At 38.1% G+C, this 19,494-nt stretch overlaps 1 protein-coding gene across 1 annotated transcript in view; it reads left to right on the top strand.

Annotated features, from left to right (window-relative positions):
- LOC128840218 (coiled-coil domain-containing protein 172-like) overlaps window positions 1–19,183 on the top strand; it is a 32,464-nt gene extending 13,281 nt beyond the window's left edge. The window contains exons 7-8 of the mRNA XM_054033973.1: window positions 17,351–17,438; window positions 19,154–19,183. Coding sequence (XP_053889948.1) covers window positions 17,351–17,438; window positions 19,154–19,183 — 118 coding nt within the window. The remainder of the gene's footprint in view (window positions 1–17,350; window positions 17,439–19,153) is intronic.
- Window positions 19,184–19,494: the final 311 nt, after the last annotated feature.

Genomic DNA, 19,494 nt, shown 5'->3' with positions numbered 1-19,494 from the left:
ACAGCTGACACAAAGCTGACTCAGCAAGAAAATAAATGCACTTCCGCATTAGCTGATGGGCTGACTAAAACCTGACCTTTTGTTGTCATTGTTCAGTTTACAAGAAAAATACTAATTAAAAACTTCTTGTCTTGGAAATAATTTACTATAAAGGCTTAGAAAATGATTAACAAACTAAATGACTATTATATTTCTTTCATTATTGAAGTGTATATTCCTTGTGGAAGACTTCAAATGTTGCTTCAGACAAAATCTGTTAAGTGTCATTCTTACACAGCTGTACTCTTTACAGGAGGTAGACTATTTTTTCCCCCAAACACAGGCAGTCAAAATTTTCTGACTACAGGTATTGATTCTGTATCATTTTCAAATGAAATATTTTATAAAGAGGTCATTGTCTTGCTAAAGTCAATCCTACAACTCCCAGGCAGGCATGCCCTTGCACCTGCATGGAACCCTACTGACATCAAATGCCCCGAAAGTGTGTTCTGTCACGTTTCAGTCACGTTAGTTTAGCCAAGTGAGCTTAACATGACTGAAAAGCCCTGTTAAGATACTAACATTTCTGAAGCAGTGTTATTTGGCTTCAAACGTGCTAGTCCACATCTTAGAGATTTTCAGTAATGTTAAGCTAATGTGATTTAACTAACATGATTGCGGAAAAAAAAAAACACTTTTTTGGCCTTCAAGATAGGGCTAATAGGGTTATGCTTGAAAACTAGGTGCTGCCTATGCAGAATCCATTGTAGGAATGGAGCCTTTGTTTCTAAATAGTATTTAGAAACAATTTTTAGTATACAAAGGATGATATTTTGACAAGAATCATGGATAACATACATAGATTTGCCCACAAAATGAAAGAATCAAAACATTTTTGTTTACCTTTTACAGACAGTAAAACCACACTACCCTGTAAATGGTAAAAATACAGATGTTTTTAGTGCCTCATTAGAAAAGAAAAGAAAAAAAAAAAAAGGAGACACAGACGGCATCAATAAACCTGATATATGTAGCTCTCAGACTGCCCTCTAAGTCTGTTATTGTATCACATACTTAGGCCCTGGTCAAAAATCAATATTAAAAGTAGCTGGCAAAGGAAGAATCTTCATTACAATTAAGTATATATCTTAAAGTATATTGCATTTCAGCTGAAAAGGCTGAAAAGTATAACAAGGTAATTCAAATTACAGTGACTCATCTTGGAGCTGAGCAAAATGCTCTGTAACATGTCTATGGTTTAATAAAATCTCTCCAAAATCCCTCCAATTATCACACACGGTCAGGAAAAAAACCCACTCATTGGTGATTCAAACAGCTGATGGAGCTGCTGTAGATGAGCAAATGCTCCGCAACATGCCCCAGATATAGGAACCAGCCACACGCAATTTAAATAAAAAGCACTGATGTAGTTATAGCCAGGGCCGGCTCCAGGGTTTTGGCCGCCCCACGCAGCCAAACAAACAAACAAAAAAAGCCGCGATCACGATCTGCGGCGGCAATTCGGCAGGAGGTCCTTCGCTCCGAGCAGGAATGAGGGACCGTCCGCCGAGTTGCCGCCAAACAGTTGGACGTGCTGCCCCTCTCCGAAGTGGCCGCTCCAGACACCTGCTTGCCAAGCTGGTGCCTGGAGCCGGCCCTGGTTATAGCTAAATAGTAGCTTCCAACACTTACAAGTTTGCCCAAAAAAGGCTGGAATTTCTCATGCTAAAGATAAATTTGGGGAAAATTTGTTAAAATTTCTTTTGGCTTTTTCTGAGATATAGGAACACTGAAACAAAATAGTGTTCTCCAAATGCAGTATTTTCATGGATCCTCACCCATGGGTACGTGCCTCGAAGGAATGCCTCTGACTCAGAATTCAAAAATCATTAATACACACTGGGGGCAGGATTAAATACAATTACCAGATTTGCCAACAAAAGTCTTTTCATTGTGCACCACCGATGGTAGCGGGTCTGTTGCCAGATGCTGCTGCTGATACAGTCTGCTTACTGTTTATTTCTAATAAATAATATTTTTTCTGAGCCTTCAGAAACTGAAGCATGTACCATGTACGTGCGTTAAATTGCTTCTATCGTACACCTCAATCACCTCGCCTGCACTCTCCCCATATTTAGCCTCCACGGGAACTACTGTGAAAATTCAAAACCCTTCAGCAGCTTCTGGTGGACAAGCATTTAACAGGTTTCAAGAAATGGCTCAAGTGTTGCTGGAAGATCTCGCTCACTGACTGGCAACACTCTGGGCCTAATGTGCCTCAGAGTAAGAATTGGCTGAAATTTCTTAACTGAAATTTTCCTGCTGAAAAACAGTTTTTCATCAAAAATGAAGTTTTTTGTGGCAAAATATCTTTTGATTAAATATTTCATTTTTTCTATGTGAAATTTCAAAATGAAATTAAACAATTGTTTTTCTTTAATTGAATTTTAGATTTGTTTAATTTTTTTCAAAATCTAATAATTTTCAGTATTTTCAGTTATTGCTTTACCCATTTTCTCTCCCTTTTTTGCTATTGGAGGCAACAGAATGAACAAGTTTAAGGTTTTGGTTTGGGTTTTTTTTCTTCCACAATTTTTAAAAAATGTATCCTTTTTCCATTCTAAACTTTCCAAAATGTCCTCCACTTTGGAAAATTACATGCAGCAAAATGAAAAATGACATATTTACTTTGCTACTTAGTAATTTTTTCAAAGTTGAAGTTTTGAAGAGTCGCAGAGTGGAAAAAGGAAAGTGAATGAGTGTGAGAAGACAAATCTGGACACTATTCCTGGTACTGCACTCAGTGGCAAAAAGAAGAAAAAGAGAAAATAAATGAAAATTCAAAAGTTTTGAAAATTTTTAATTTTTTTTTTACAAAAAATTGTGGTAACGTGAAAAATTGTTCAATCTGAAAACTTTGCAAATTGGAAACAACTTCAAAATTTGAAATTTTGGTAACTGGCTTTCCAGTGAGCCATGACTCAGCTGGCTTCAAAGATCTTCTCCAGAATGTCATGCCAAATTGTTACCATGCTAGGGTGAATACTTCACATGTCTGTCAGCTTCCCAGGAGTCTTTCAATGACTCTGATGCAAAATTGGCCTGATGACCTTTAAGTAGACATCTTTATGACAAAAAGTCTAAAGTGACTGAAAATTGCTACAAACAATTTCAAAATGATTTTCATTCCAAGGGTTTTGAAAGAAAACCTTTTTAATTTTCTCAAAAAAAAAATTACCAAAAAATTTCAAAATGATTTTAAGTTTTTGGTTTTCATTTTAATTTTATTTATCCTCTTTCATTTTTATTCCCCCCCACACACACACTTTCTCCCCCTTTTCCATTTGCCACTGAACAAAGGAAAAAGTTAACAAAAGAGGGAAAAGCTAACAAAAATACTTTTTATCAAAAAGACTGAAAATTTCAAAACAAGAATATTTTTATTTAAAAAAATGAGAAATCAACATTTTGTTGAAAAATATTTTATATGAAAAATTTTAAGCAACTACTACAGAATACCAATAGGAATTCTGCATGAGTACTGTCAGTTTCATAAGAGCTTTAACAAAATAGGTAGGTAGTAAAGTATGCCTTCAAAGACATATTCTGGCTTAGAAACAATACTGTAGTCACTCCAATAACTTCCTGGTGTCACTCACAGATCATTACAACTAGTATGTTGCATGCCTCATAGAGTGACCACTATTCTGCTGGATATATCATCAGGTAAAAAAACAAAAGTCTGCCTTTGCTCCTACCCAAAAAATTACTTACAGCTCATGCCCAGAAGTCTCTCTCTTTCTCTCCAAAGTGCCTTCTCTGCTTCAAAGCAGCCTCAAAAAAATCAACAGTCTCAGTGAATTGGATGCATATTCAAGGGAGCAGTTAGAGTAAAATGGAGCTTTTTCAAACGGAAGTTGCCTTTAAATCATGAGATACCCATTTAATCACTCATTCTAGGTATCTGCTACCTAAAGTTTGTATTTAACTCTCAGATGCCAAATACTCTGCTCCTCTCATTTCTCAAACATGAAATCCTAACTCAGAGTTAAGTAGAGGGGGGCCTCTAACTGGTACTAATGAATTCTTGAGTGCGGTGTTTGCCTCTGTTATATTCTATTTAATTATTTATCATGGTAAATATTATTTAACTTGTTTTACACTTTCACTTTAGAACTATGTGTTGCCACACATCAAACAGGCTAAAAGGATTTTTAATTAAAGGTGATTCTGAGAAGGCTGGGGCAGTTTCTAATTGAAACCAGTCCATTATACAAGAGAATTTAGAGGATACATTGTGTCTTTGAAGCTTGAAATTCCATACTCTTTAAGAAGCCTGGAAACAGAAACGAAATGCACAGTCAGTTTACATTATTTAATAGTTTGGGGCTTTGTTTACTTGCCTAATTATAAAAGAACTAGTATTGCTTCTTATGCCTCATATTACAGGAAAAGAAACCTCATTACTGAAACCATGAAGGAGAAAATGATGCCTTCTTTCACATAAATCATACAAGAAATATGTCCACTAGAGCTGAACAAATGCTTCATATTAATAGTGGATTGCCTAAGGCCTGAGTCTAGTGGTTTTGAGAAAATATTTGCAATTAAATTTTATGTTAAATTTTATAAGCAGGAAATATCAAGCTCTGGAGTAATACGTGAGGCAAAATGGGTTTCTTTAATGAAAATCTGCTCATTGATTTCCTAACACTTTTTTATAGCACTGCCCAGTAAGACTATTATAGTTAGAGTTGTGTCATGGTTTCCATTATGAACCCCAATTTCTGGTGTTTATAATTCAGATATAAAATTTGCTCTAAGGTAAATGTTGACATCTAAAGTCTGCTTGGGAGCAATTTTCTTTATGCAAGTAGAACATAGGAAATTTGGAGTGAAACAACCATTGGTTCATCTATGATTTCCTCTGCCTTTCAGCAGGTATAACCAGAAATGCTATCAGTCCCCAGATACGTATACATTTCAGCTTTGAAGTCTGAGTCTTGTAGCTTTAACCACTCCCTTGCCAGTCTCTTCCTTAAAAACAGACCCCAATGGGAGTTATGAAGGGTTATTTCGGTATTGGGAAGAAATGTGCCCCTCACATAGGCAGCAAATAAACTGAAATTAAACATTTGTTAAATACTGTGTTAGTATGTGACAAACTCGTTCACCTAGCCCAGAGTTTAACCACTGGTATTAAATTACAGTACAAATACATCAAGATTATTAATGTAATTCTTAAATCTGTGATTGTTTCTATTTGTGCAGTGCCTTAAGTACATTGGCTGGGAGCTTTATAAATACTATGGGCCAAATCCTGGGTAGGTGTAATCCGTTATAGCTCCATTAAGGTCAACTACTCAACAAGCCTTGGAGAGGAAAAGCGCATCCTGCAAACTTCTGCTTAATTGATGTTCATGAGTTAGACTATTATCCTGCAATGAAAAAAGTTATTTTTTTATGGTCATATTCACCAGCATGCTAAGGGCCAGCACAAATGTCAAAAGCCAAAATGTTATTTAAGATCCACTTAAGACACTCAGATTACCTGTGATGTAAGTAGTGCTTAGGTCTTCTGCAGGCTCTGTGACCAGGGTGAATTTCTGACCACTGAATATTTACCTTTCAAACGCTTTTTCCCTAATGTAATATTTCTTAAAATTTTTGTCAGAGGGTATTCCAGTCATAGCTAAATTATATTTTGTAACCATTCTCCAGACATTTTCTAAGAATTTAATATATTTTTAAAGATAACTGGATGGATACTGCTCACATATTCTGTCCTAATTAGTGCTTTATATACAATGGAACCAGCACTTAGATTCTCAAGTGACAGGCATGTAACCTATTTAATCTTAATTAAGGTATTTCTATCTCTTTTGATTTACATCTAATTCCCATAGTTAGGCATCCTAGTGTTATATTTACTTTTGTTACTATTGATAGAACCCTGTGTTTCATCTTCATATAATTTACTATCACTCCCAGATCACTTTTTAAATTTGTTCGCTCTAGTTCTATTCCATCACATGTGTTTTTTAATTTATTTGTTCAACCTATGGACATGGCTTTACATTTTGTGATCCTGAATTTCATTTAGGACTCATTCGCCTTCAACCCCAGTCAAATTATAATATCCTGCAATTTATTGACTTCAACTGTATCAACAGCATTCTCTATCTTGGCGTCATCAGCAAATTGTGAACAGCCAGCACCTTATTACCGTAGCTTTAGGATCATCTAAATACATTTGGTTCCAGCATTGAACCTTGTAGGACTCCACACATTATCTCCATTTTGGCTTGAAACCATGAACCAGAACCCTGTCTTACTCTTTCCTTCAGACAGTTTTCAACCCAATCTTAAATCCTTCATTAATACTATTGCTTTCAGATTAGTCACCTGTGTGACAGTTTAATAAGTGAGAAAATCCAGGTAGATCTCCTCAGCTACTTTCCTCTCAGATTTTGGGGTACTCTTTTAGAGAACTGTCAAGACTGGTCTCATAAGCTAGATTTTTTTGTAAACCCATGGTCTGTATCCACTGCATCTCTGTTATCTTCCAAGCTGATAGAATCCATTATAAGGAATAAAATGGCTAACAATTTTCTGGTGTAAATTAGACATAAAAAGAAGGTCAAAAGCAAACAAAAGGCAAGGGTTGGGGGAGAAAAGAAGTGGAAAACATTCTACTAGCATCAACAAAGCCTCAATTTTTTTCCAACAATGTAAAAGAGCAAATGGCAGCAATTGCAATAAATTTAACAGCAGCTGAGTGATTTCCTTCCTTCCTCCCATTTATTAGAAAAAAGAAATAAAACAGATAATCATTCTGACTTCTGAACAAAAAGTTCTTTGCTACAGTCCACATATGCTCACTCTTAGAATGCAAGCTTTGGTCACAAGATCCTTGCTCCAATAATGTGGATGAGTATTCAGAGAATTCCATTTACTGGTAACTTCATTTTCTTTTCATTTCAGTTCAATGCCACCAGTTTCTATTGAATTGACACCTATTTTTCCAATATACAGCTGAATTGCAAGAAGTAAGTGTATGAACCATGAAGGTCAATGATATTTAATAACTTCAGCTGCAACCCCCCCCCCACAAATTGGGGATAATAGAGCTTTATATAAATATTGGCTTATTTGGAAAGTAAGTGGTTAACCTAATAATTCTCTGAATACTCATCCACATTATTGGAGCAAGAATCTCGTGGCTCAACTTTGTATTTTCTTTTCTTTGTTTTTAAAGAACTGTTGTCATTATGCTGGGGGAGGGGAAAATGTCCTATTATGCCTTGTTCTGGTAAGAAGTATGCCTTACTCCATTTCTAAAAGTGACTGAGAATTATGTCAGGATAATATATTTCCATAGATTTGCCTATCTAATTTGACAGTGAATAGACTGGTACGCAGGTCCTTCTGATCTGATTACTAAAACGAGAAAGTTAAATCTACTTCCAGGTTAAGCATTATTTTGAATATTTCCATTGTCTCTGCATTCTTTCTGGTAAAACTTCATCATTTATTCACTAACTCAGGCGTCTCCACAGCATTGATTGTGTAGCCTATAACCTAACAGACATCTCCTGTTTTGTGAGTATAATATTCCTGGCACATACTGTAATTACTTAGTTTCTAAAGAAGAAAGAAGGAAGACTTGAAAGTAGAATCAATTGATTAATGTAAAATTAACCTCTCCGTTTGAATGAGAATGACTTACCACTGTCCCCCAAACGCTGAGAATTGTAAATGTCTCCACCTGACTATTTAAAAGTTTTAGAAAAACTTTTAAAATAAAATGCATAAATAATTATTTAATTAGCACTTGACAGTTTCAAAGCACTTCACAGATAGCAATTAGTTAATTCTCAGAATAGCTCCAAGAGGCAGATAAGCAAATATGAGTGAAATTATTGCTTGAGTCTCAGTTATTTTACCCTCAGTACTGGTGCCACAAAGTGAGTTGGGACTCCTCACATGAATCACGGCCATGGTATCATTTGTAGCTCATGACCCGCAACCAGCCACATCAATTTCACCTGACTCCAGAAGACAAGAACAGCAGTGTTCACTTTGAAAGCAATCAGTGTCTGCCTAGTCCCATATTAAATAAACTATGCTTTTGTTTTTCTTAAACAAATTAGGCTTTTAATATCAAGCTAACAGGAAAATACAGAAAGTAATACATTAGGAGCAAAGACAATGAAGATACTCTGATTTAAATCAATGTAATCAAGATCAGAATCTGAGGCTTAGACCTTTAAGTGTACCACTTCTCCCTTCTAAAGGATCTGTGAGCTATACATTCACTTTATTACAGTGCAGTGCATATTACTCTTAGAGCAGTGCCTCCCAAACTATGAGCCTTGGCTCTTGAAAGGAGCTTTGAAGGATTCACGGGGGAGCCATGAGTGTTTATGGGGGGTGGGGGGAATAGGAGATATGCCCATTTTATTTTCTAATTAAGAGACTATTAAATTGAGCTTAAAAATTTCCTGTACCTTATCTATGGTTCTGCAGCTTATGCTGCTGCTCCCACTGAGGCTGGGAGTTTCTGTGCCCACCGCTCCTTCAGGAGGCCTTCAGCAGAGAGCCTTCCTCCAGAGGGAAGCGTTCAGCAGGAAGTCTCTGCTGAAGACCCCTTGCTGCAGTGGTAGGCAAAAAGACTTCCAGTGCCAGCAGCAGCACCATCACTACCAGATAGTGGAAGAGGGCTGAGGGAGAACCCAACTAACTCCCAAGGGGAGGAAAAGGGTGGTAGTGGTCGGGGACTTCCTCCTAAGGGGACAGTCATCCATCTGCCATCCAGACTGGGAATCTTGAGAAGTGTGCTGCTTGCCTGAAGCTAGAATTCAGGATGTGACTGAAAGTCTGCCAAGACTCATCAAGCACTGGGACCTCTGCCCTTCCTGCTTATCAAATGGGCACCAACACTACTGCCAAGAATGACCTGGAGCAGATCACTGCAGACTATGTGGGCTCTGGGAAGAAGGATAAAAGAATCTGGAGTGCAAGTTGTGTTCTCGTTCCTCCTCCCTATTAAAGGGAAAGGCCTGGGCAAGGATAGTCGAATTGTGGAAGTAAATGCTTGGCTATGCAGGTGGTGTTGGCAAGAGGGCTTTAGCTTCTTTGACAACAAGCTGATATTCCAGGAAAGAGGATTACCCTGCTGGGATGGGCTCCATCTATCAAATACTGGAAGAGCATCTTTGGACATTGTCTGGCTAACCTGATAAGGAGAGCTTTAAACTAGGTCCTATGGGGGATGGTGACCAAAATCTGTCCGATATGCATCTAGGCAAAGAACAGGGGAAGGGGCTCATTTCTGGACAAGGGACTAGAAATCACAACTGCATTAAAAAGGCAAAAAGAAAAGCAACAAGGCAGTCTGCAAAATATCTTTCATGCCTATATACAAATACAAGGAGTATGGGGAACATGGTATATGAACAGGTTTCAGAGTAGCAGCCGTGTTAGTCTGTATCCGCAAAAAGAACAGGAGTACTTGTGGCACCTTAGAGACTAACAAATTTATTAGAGCATAAGCTTTCGTGGACTACAGCCCACTTCTTCGGATATGCATCCGAAGAAGTGGGCTGTAGTCCACGAAAGCTTATGCTCTAATAAATTTGTTTGTCTCTAAAGTGCCACAAGTACTCCTGTTCTTTTTATGGTATATGAAGAAGATTATGAGTTAATTGGCATTACAGACACTGTGGGGACAACTCTCTTGATTGTAGTACCAGCATTGAAGGAGACAGCTTTTTCCAAAAGGATAGGTTTGGGAATAAAAGGAGTATGTGTTTTGCTGTACATCAAGAACGTATACACTTGCTCCAAGGTCCAAGGGGAAGTGAGAGGCAGAGCTACAGAGAGTCTCTGGGTGACAATAACAAGGGAAAAGAACAGTAGCGACATTACGGTGGGGGTCTATTATAGGCCACAAAGTCAGGTGGATGAGTCATTCTACAAGCAGGTAACAAGATTAACTAATACGCACGAGCTAGTATTAATGGGGGATTTTAACTTCCTTGAGATCTGTTGGAAGACTATTACAGCAAAACATTATACGTCCTGCAAATTCTTACCGTGTGTAGAGGACAGTTTTCTGATTCAGAAAGTTGAGGAAACAACTAAGGGGGGGGGTCAACCATTTTGGATCTGGTTTTGACAAACAGGGATGAATTAGTTGCGAACATGAAGGTGGTCAGGAACTTGGGAGGAAGTAATCATGATCTGATAGAATTCAAGATTCTATGGAAAGGAGGACATGAGAACAACAAAACAAGGACACTGGACTTCAGAAAGGCAGATTTCAACTGACTCAGAGAAACAGAAGGCAAGGTCCAATTAGGAAGAAAAGGAGTCAAAGGGGGCTGTCTCAACACCAAGCTATTCTGATGCAGAGGACGGATAAAAAGCCAAAGGCTGCACAAGGAGCTTTTTAGCTATCTAAACACCAAAAGAGATACATATAGGAAATGGAAGGAAGGAGGGGCAAGTCTCCAAGGAAGTATACATGGGAATAGCGTGAGCACATAGGGACAAAATCAGGAAAGCCAAGGCAAAGAATGAGTCACAGCTGGCAAGAAATGTTAGAGACAACAAGAAAGGGTTCTTAAAATATGCCAGACAAAAAAGAAAGACCAAGCACAGTGTGGGTCTGCTACTCAATGAAGAAGGTGAGCTGGTAAAGGAAGATGCTTCAGTCTTCTCACAAAAAACAACACCTGACCGGACGACAAGTGAAGTTACCATAGACAAAAAGGAAGGGATGCAGATTGAGATAAGTAAAGAGATCTTCTGACCAATCTGAATGAATTCAAATCAGTGGGGCAGGATGCTATTCGCCGAGGGTACTGAAGGAATTACCTAAAGAAATCTCAGACCCACTGGCAATAATATTTACAAACTCATGGATGATAGCAGAGGTCCTGGAAGACTGGAGAAGGGCTAATGTAATGCCCCATCTTTAAAAGAGGGATAAAAGAGGAGCTGGGGAACTATAGACCAATCAGTCTGACTTCAATATCTAGGAAGCTACTTGAGCAATATATAAAATATTCAATTTGCGAATATGTGGAAGATGAAGCAGCAGTCAGCATGGATCACTAGCAGACAGCATGAATTTACCAAGAACAAATCATGCCAAACCAGGTTGATTTCCTTCTTTGACAGGCTAACTGATTTGGTGGATAGGGGGGAAATGAGGTGGACATAATATACCTGGACTTCAGCAAGGCTTTTGCCAGGGTCCCACATGACATTCTGATAAGTAAGCTGGAGAAATGCAGGCTCGGTGGAACTACCATTAAATGAATACATAATTGGTTAAACAACCGCAAACAAAGAGAAACTATTACTGGAATGATGTCAGTTTGGAGAAACGTCTCAAGTGGGGTTCCACAGGGATCTGTTCTGGGTCCGGTGTTGTTTAACATCTTTATTAGTGACCTGGATGTAGGTAGAGAGAGCATACTGATCAAGTTTGCAGATGACATAAAACTAGAGGGGGTTGCTAATACTTTGGAGAATAGAGCTAAAATTCAGAGGGATCTTGATAAACTGGGCTATAGACAACAAAATGAAATTCAACAACGACAAATGTAAAGAGCTACACATAGGGAAGGAAAAACAAAGGCACAAAACCAGAACGGTGGATAACCAGCTTGGTAGCAGCACTGCTGAGAAGGATCTGGGAGTTGTGGTGGATCACAACCTCACATGAGTCAGTAGTGTGATGCTGTTGCAAAAAAAGCAAATGCAAGTTTAGGTTGCATTAACAGAGGCATAGCATGCAAGTCACTGGAGGTGATAGTATCACTCTACTCGCTGCTGGTTAGGCCTCAGCTCTGGTCACCAATATATGTAGAAAGGATGTAGAGAAACTGGAAAGGATCCAGAGGCGAGCAACAAAGATGATCAAAGAGATGGAATGGAAGCCATATTAGCAAAGGCTGAAGGAACTGGGTATGTTTAGTGTGGAAAAGAGGAGACTTGGTGGGATAAGATAGTGGTCTTCAGATACTTGAAAAATTGCCATAAAATAGATTGAGAAAAGTTGTTGTCTCTTGCCATAAAGGGCAGGACAAGAGGCAATGGGTTCAATATACAGCATAGCAAATTTAGATTAAATCTCAGGAAAAACTAACTGTAAGAGCAGTAGGACAAAGGAACAGACTTCCTCAGGAGGTTGTGGAAGCTTATTCACTGGAGATTTTCAAAGGAGGCTGGATAGCCATCTGTCTTGGATGGTTTAGACACACCAAATCCTGCATTTTGGGAGGCGGTTAGACTAGATGACCTTTGCGGTCCTTTCTAACCCTATGGTTCTATAATTCAAGTGCATCTTATCTTTATAATGGAATGATTTTTATCTAGTGTTAAGCCTACATGTAGTAAATGTTTGGCTGAAGATGATGATGACTTTAATAAATTTAAACTGAAAAAGGAAGAAAAGTAGATAATACGATGACAGTTACATTATGTTTGGATTTTTGTGTCTTGATATTACTGTGGAGAGTCCACAGTCACAATGTGTCATTTGTTTTCAAGTGTTAATAAATGAAAATCTGAGGCCAGAGAAAAAACAGAGACATTTAGAAAATAGAACAGGAGTACTCGTGGCACCTTAGAGACTAACAAATTTATTTGAGCATAAGCTTTCATGGGCTACAGCCCACTTCTTCGGATGCTGTAGCCCACGAAAGCTTATGCTCAAATAAATTTGTTAGTCTCTAAGGTGCCACAAGTACTCCTTTCTTTTTGCGGATACAGACTAACACTGCTGCTACTCTGAAACCTGTCATTTAGAAAATAAATACCTGGAATTTGTACACAAGAGCCAAAAAAATTTCTTTCGGAAACAAGAACAAAGAAAGCATTAAAAAAAAAAAAAAAAGAATTGTGCTTAAAGCTTCCTCAAAAAGCCTTAGAAGCAAATTGCAAAATGCAAACACTGTTAGCAAGAGCCTTTTTCTTCCAGCAGCCATAGATGTGTAGAATTATGATTGGAGAACAGCAATGGCATTGAAAATCATTCCGATGTCAAATAATTCTATCCCTTGGCACAATGATGATCTTGCAGAAAACAGCCAGGACCAGTTGTAAGTACAAGTTAAGAAGCGTAAAAGTTTTACGCCGAAGCTTGATGAATCCACAGACATAGCCAACATAGTTCAGCTTCTGCGTTATATGAAATTTGTCACAGCAGATACAATAGTTGGATTTTTATTTTACAAAAAAGCCCAACTCGAACAACAAGTGAGAAAATACTCAAGATCCTTGCTAAATTCATAGTGGATGAAGGTCTTAACTGGACTATGTGCGGAGGAGAATGTGTGGGGAGGGGGCTGCAGCCATGACTGGAAAGAACAGGGACGTTGCAGCACGATTAAAGAAAGTGACACCAGCATCAATTTGGAAACTCTATGATTCATCACCAAGCTTTGGAATTGAAGAATTTGCAACCTGAAGTATATAAGACTCTCAACATTGTTATTAAAAATGTTAATTTTATAAAATCCTGGGCAGTGATCACCAGGGATCCTAGACATCCATCTACCATGGAAAAACATGGAATTTGCATTTTTACAGGGAATCTTCAGTTTTTACATTTTGTGAAAAAATAAAAACATATACAGTAGTACCCCATTTAGCCGAGTCTCCATTATCCGGCTCTCCATATTAAACACCCTGGGGCTGATGGCGGGAGCCCTGCCATCCCGGGGCTCCGCTGTTAGCCCGAGTTTGGTTAATATGGAGAGCCAGATAATGGAGGCTCGGACAAACAGGGTTCTACTGTATCAATAACATTGTGTTCAACTGATACCTATATATATTGTGGCTAGGAAAACTGAAATTCAACATTTAATTTTAATCACAGAAAAACATGGATTTTTATGTTTCTTATAGGAGAATTTTTTTTAAATCACAGAAAACTAGGATCCTTGGTGATCATACACTCTTTCAGTATGTTATGTGAACAAATGGGCACTGACCACATGCAAGTTTTGTTTCATAGCAAAGGCAGGTGGTTTTGAATTGTGTGATGAAATCAGAATTTTCCTCCTTGGGGAAAACAGACCTTGCAGATTACATATGTAAGTGGACTTCTTTACTACATTGGGTTAATCAGTGGACATATTAGCAAATGGAATGCACTGAACCTAACACTTCAAGGTTGGAATGCAAATATACTAGATTTAAAAGAGAAAATCAGGGGATTAATGAAGAAAGTTTGTCTTTGAAGATGCCACATTGAAAAGGGAGTTACTAAGATGTTTCCAATATTATCAGACTTTTAAAAAGAACAAAGTGAAAGTCATCAAAATGGAATTAACGACCCAATATTCACTCATTTGTCTGGATTGTATTCCCACTTTGATGAATATTTTCCTGAAATTGAACATGAATCTCCAGATTGATTGCATTTGAAAGACATTCTTGGTAACAGCTGACTCAATTCCAACCTTAGGTATCTCAGCTCAAGAAAATCAATTGTCAAGTGATCACATGCTAAAAACTCACCAAATTTTCAAAAATGACAAATCAGGAATTCTGAATTTCTGTTAGGGGAGAGTACAAAGAACTCAGTGATGAAGCTATGAAGGTACTGCTTCCATTTAGTTTTAGTTATTTCTGTGTGTCTGCATTTTCAGCAATTGTTTCCAGGAAAACTAAATACAGAAATCATTTAAACTTGGAAAACAAGTAATATCCGGCACTATCAGAGATTCAACCAAACATTGCTCAACCATACAGTTCAGAACAGGTCCATTCTTTTCACTAAAATTTTAGGCTCTGTCCAAAGACACCAACCCCCTCCCCCACTCCCTACTCCCCGAAAACCCTATAGTTTCAAATTATAGTTTTAAAAACCCAGATTAGATCAGATTATATAATTAAACAAACTATATATAGTTAAAGTCACAAAAACCATCCAAACTCTAGAATCCATCTTGATTCTAGTATCCTGCATCAGTAAAAAAAAAAAAAAAAAGGCATTTGGTATAGGGAGCCACCACATTTTAAAATATCTGTAAGGGAACTGCAGTACTAAAAAGTTGGTGGACCACACTGTAGACCATCTTTAAAACTTTCTTTAAAATCTTCCTTCTTTGTCAGAACACATGTATGTATGCAGTTTGTTTCCAAAGAAATGTTTCTGTAAGCTTCTGTAACCCTTCTCTAAACAGAGAGACCTCACACATCATATACAGCTCTAACTTATCCCTTTCTGCCGTTTGCCTTTTTTGGTACCTTAATGGGAAAAAAATGAAACAAACGTCAGTCTCTGTTATTAAATACATCCATTCTAATTCTGTGTCCCGAATAAGCTAATTCTATCAAATCAAGGTTACGCTTTTTCTTTCATGGTTAGCAAAGCCATTTTTATGAGAAGCATCACTGCCCCATGTGGAAGAGATGCTCTGCCCATGTTAGGCTGACTAAAGAAATGTCATCTATATATACATACTAGGCTAACTCACTAGTATCCTCTAACACCCAATATATGAAACACTTAAAGGTTGTCAGGTTTCAGAGTAGCAGCCGTGTTAGTCTGTATCCGCAAAAAGAAGTACAGGAGTACTTGTGGCACCTTAGAGACTAACAAATTTATTAGAGCATAAGCTTTCGTGGACTACAGCCCACTTCTTCGGATGTCAGTTTCTCTCTCAACATCAGCAGTGCGCAGGGCTACTGCTGTAAGGGAACGGCTGGCATATTTCACTAGCACCAGGATATACCTCTTCCCTTTTTGTCTGCCTATATAGCAGGCCCAAAATATCCAGCGTGACCCTTTGAAATTGTTCTTCTGTTATAGGAAATGGACTTAAGCTAACTTTGCAGTTCTCTTCTGTTTCTCTAGCTGTTAGCACCCATGACAGGGCTCACCGTATAATTTTACTGCTTGATATACTTCAGGCCACTAAAAGTTTGGGGTTAGCTTTTCTCTTGGTCCATTAAATGTCTAGCTAAGTAAATATAATGGGTGATGCACAGTAATTTGGACTGGTACCTTTGACAGCACTAATTGCCTGCTTGTTTCCTAAACTTTAATATTCCCCATGGGAACCCGCCCCCTTTAGAGAGGATTATTCATTTGTGAATAGCTCTCTTTGCTTCTGTGAGAGTTGCACAGACTCTAGTTATCTGATGAACAGGGCATCTGTTGTTCTGGTCATGGCCTCTGAGGCCACTCTGGAGACAGTATTAGGTAAGTCAGTCCCTCTCAATGGCTCTATCCAGTCTCCAGTAACATCTGTCTCAGGATCCGCCACAATTCAGAATTTTGTTGACAAGAAGCTGCTGTATTAACTGCTTCCGTGCCAGAAGTTAACTCAGTCACAGGTTCTGTGTTTGTAGGGGCTGCTTTTTGAGCTTGGTGCCGAGTGACAATTAGACAATTGTGACCAATTTCATTCTCCATAACATCCCTCCTAGAATGTGAAGACCTCGGGCCCTTCAGTTTAAGAAAGATTTAACATGGAGGTTCCCAGACTCTGAACCATTGTTGGCTTGCAGAGCACTTTCTGGTGGTCCACACAGTGAGGTGGCTGGTCACAAGGTGCTGGCACCTCCTTATTTCCAGCTGCTAATGCATATGCCAATTGAGCTACAAACACTTTTAAAAATTAAAGATACTTTTAATACTATTATCTTTCCAGGTAAGCAATTGCTGCAGTTGCCATAGGGCTGTCATGTGACATTGAATGGAAGGAGAAATGGGGCACAGCACGGTGAACAGGAGGGGAGGTATAATCAGAGAATCACTCTATTGAAATTGATCCACACCGTGGAGAAGGTTGAGAACCCCCGACATAGGCTATTGGTATTGCAAAGGAGAGGACAGCAACAGAATGGAACAAACATAACAGCAATGGAAAGCCAGCAGCAATAACTATGGAGGCAACAGTAGTGGGAGCCTGTGGAGGGCCTGGATCAATGATTCAAATCCATGTATTAAAAGAAAGGCAAATTTTGAATTATGAGGTTATAATCCTCTCATAGTTTATGATATCACCACAACCCAGCAATAGAATTATAGCCCTATAATTCACATTTGTCTGTTACAGCACTTATTCTAGATATATTTTCTTCAAACCCAGAGATTGTCATTTTCTAAAGTTCTCGTCACTACCGCAACTGCCAGTGATGGATAATCTCAAGGAGTTACGTGGTGTTGAACATACAGGTCTGTCATAACTGCAAATCTAGCTCTTGATCACGCAATCAGATCTGTGCAGGTAGGATATCAGGGTCTGCCCAGGCTGATCAGATTGCATGCTTGGACCAAATTTGAATGAAACAATAATTCAATTGACTAGCCTTGGATATGATTTTTTTTTAATTGAAACAGGATTAAAAAAGAACTGGAAATTTACAAAGGAGATGACTTGGAGAATGTTTGTGAAGCTCTTCAAACAGAAATTGAATTTCTGCAGATGGTATGCTCTTTTTATTTAGCGCTCCTAATTTCCATTAATTTTAGGCCCACCATTTGCAAACTGCCTAAAGCCCCATTCTTCACTGAAAAGGGAAAATCAGAAAAACATTATCTGTTAAGACTGAGAAATTTTCAGCAAAAGATGCAGGGATTTAGTTGTAGGGCCACCATTAATATTAGCCTCTTGAATGCTGAACCGCTTGAATGCAGATCTTGCAGTAGGAGCTACATTGACCTTAGACAGCAACCTTTATTGAAATAGACATGTAGCAATTGGGACACAGGGGAGTACAACTCTCACATATGTATTGAATGTTGTAAACTCATAGGGTTCTTTATGGAAACTGACTAGAGAAGACTGCATATTTTCTGCAAAATAGCAACCTTTTCTTCAATTTTCATAACTGTTAGTTTGTGTCACATTAGCTTTATTTATTCAAGACTTGTAAATTTATGAATTTTACTGCTCTTAATATTAATTTTTAAAAAGGAGGGGACAAACACATTGCAGGTAAACACTTTAAGGGTCTAATTTTCAGGAGTGAAGGGTTTCTGTTGATGTTTTGGAGTCTCTGATCTAGCTACTGTTTGATGATACAACTCCCACTAGGAAAAAAAAATGTGGCAGTGACAGGATATGACTTATTTGGATTTATGTACATTGGTTTCAATGAACCGTTAAAATGTTTGTGGCAGAGTAATTTATTGCATAACACTTTATTTGGAGGGATGATAACCTTGAACCTCATTCATTAACTTTATCACGAGCAAGTAAAACAAAGTTTTGCAAAATGCAAACTTCTACTTTTTTGATTTCTCAGAGGTCTAAAACACATCTAAAATGTACACTCTCAAGCCAGGCTGGGAATAATAATGCTGGGAGATGCTCATATACTATGAGGACAGGGGCTATATAAATACACAGAGTGAAATTAAACTCCCCAAATGAGATGCCTAATGGAAATGCTCAACTTTAAATATAGCAATGTAGCTATACTGATCTTAAAGCTGATTGAGGTGGTTTCGGAACGTTACATACGTCACTATGTACAGGATGCTGTATATGATGTGTAAACAAAAATTTCATTTGGTATACTGATATATTACATATGTTTAACATTTATTGTAAAAACAGTATAAGTACAAAGAAATTCAGTCTTCTTAAAATTCAAGGGCTAAATTTTGGCATTAAGCCACTGTGGGTATGTCAACACTGAAGTTAAATATCCCTGGCTGTCCCGTGTCAGCTGACTTCGGCTTGGGCTACAGAGCTGTTTAATTACAATGTATATATTAGGCTTGGGTTGGAGCCTGGACTCTGGACCCCATTAGGGGGCATACTTCTGGGACCCCGTAGCCCAAGCCAGTTGACACAGGACAGCCACAGGTGTTTAATTGCAGTGTAGATATACTCATGTTTTGGGGAAAAGGGAGCAGGAGCTGTGCAAAGACAATAGTTCCCAAAGGTAATGTACCCAAGCCAGGCACGTTGTTTTTCCCTCCTGTGAAGGAGTACACACAGCAACAATATCTAACATACCTCTATAAAGAGAGTGGTGAATACTCCTGGCCACATACTAGCCCAAGTCAGCTGACATATGGTGGAGGTTGTGACCATGTCATTGCCCTTTTAAATTCTTTATAAAGAATAATCTCACAATGAGGATTTGTTTCATGTATTTCAAATTAACATGCATGTATCTTTCTTTTTTGCAGAAATTATCACAAAAGTCTTCAGGCAAATAAATAATATACAGAAGACTGATTTAAATGTCACAGAAATCAGTCTTTGCAGTACTTTAACTACACACATTTTAGTAAGCCTTTGTTATTAAGCTATCATCCTTCATATTTCTTGTTGGGAAAACAAAGATTCTGTTTCTCAGTAGATTTTGTAACTTCTCCTTTTGCTGTTTATTAATGTGGGCATTTGGTTACTTCAAAAATAATATTTTTGCTGTTTTGGCAGTGATCCCATTCCCATATTCAACAGGAATCCCTGCCTAGACTGTTCTTTACCATCTCTGAATATGGCACACAAGCCAGTACAGATACAA

Source organism: Malaclemys terrapin, chromosome 7 (assembly GCF_027887155.1).
Source record: "Malaclemys terrapin pileata isolate rMalTer1 chromosome 7, rMalTer1.hap1, whole genome shotgun sequence".
NCBI classification, from domain to species: Eukaryota; Metazoa; Chordata; order Testudines; family Emydidae; genus Malaclemys; species Malaclemys terrapin.
The sequence above is the reverse complement of the archived record's forward strand: the minus strand, read 5'-3'. Positions and strand labels throughout refer to the sequence as shown.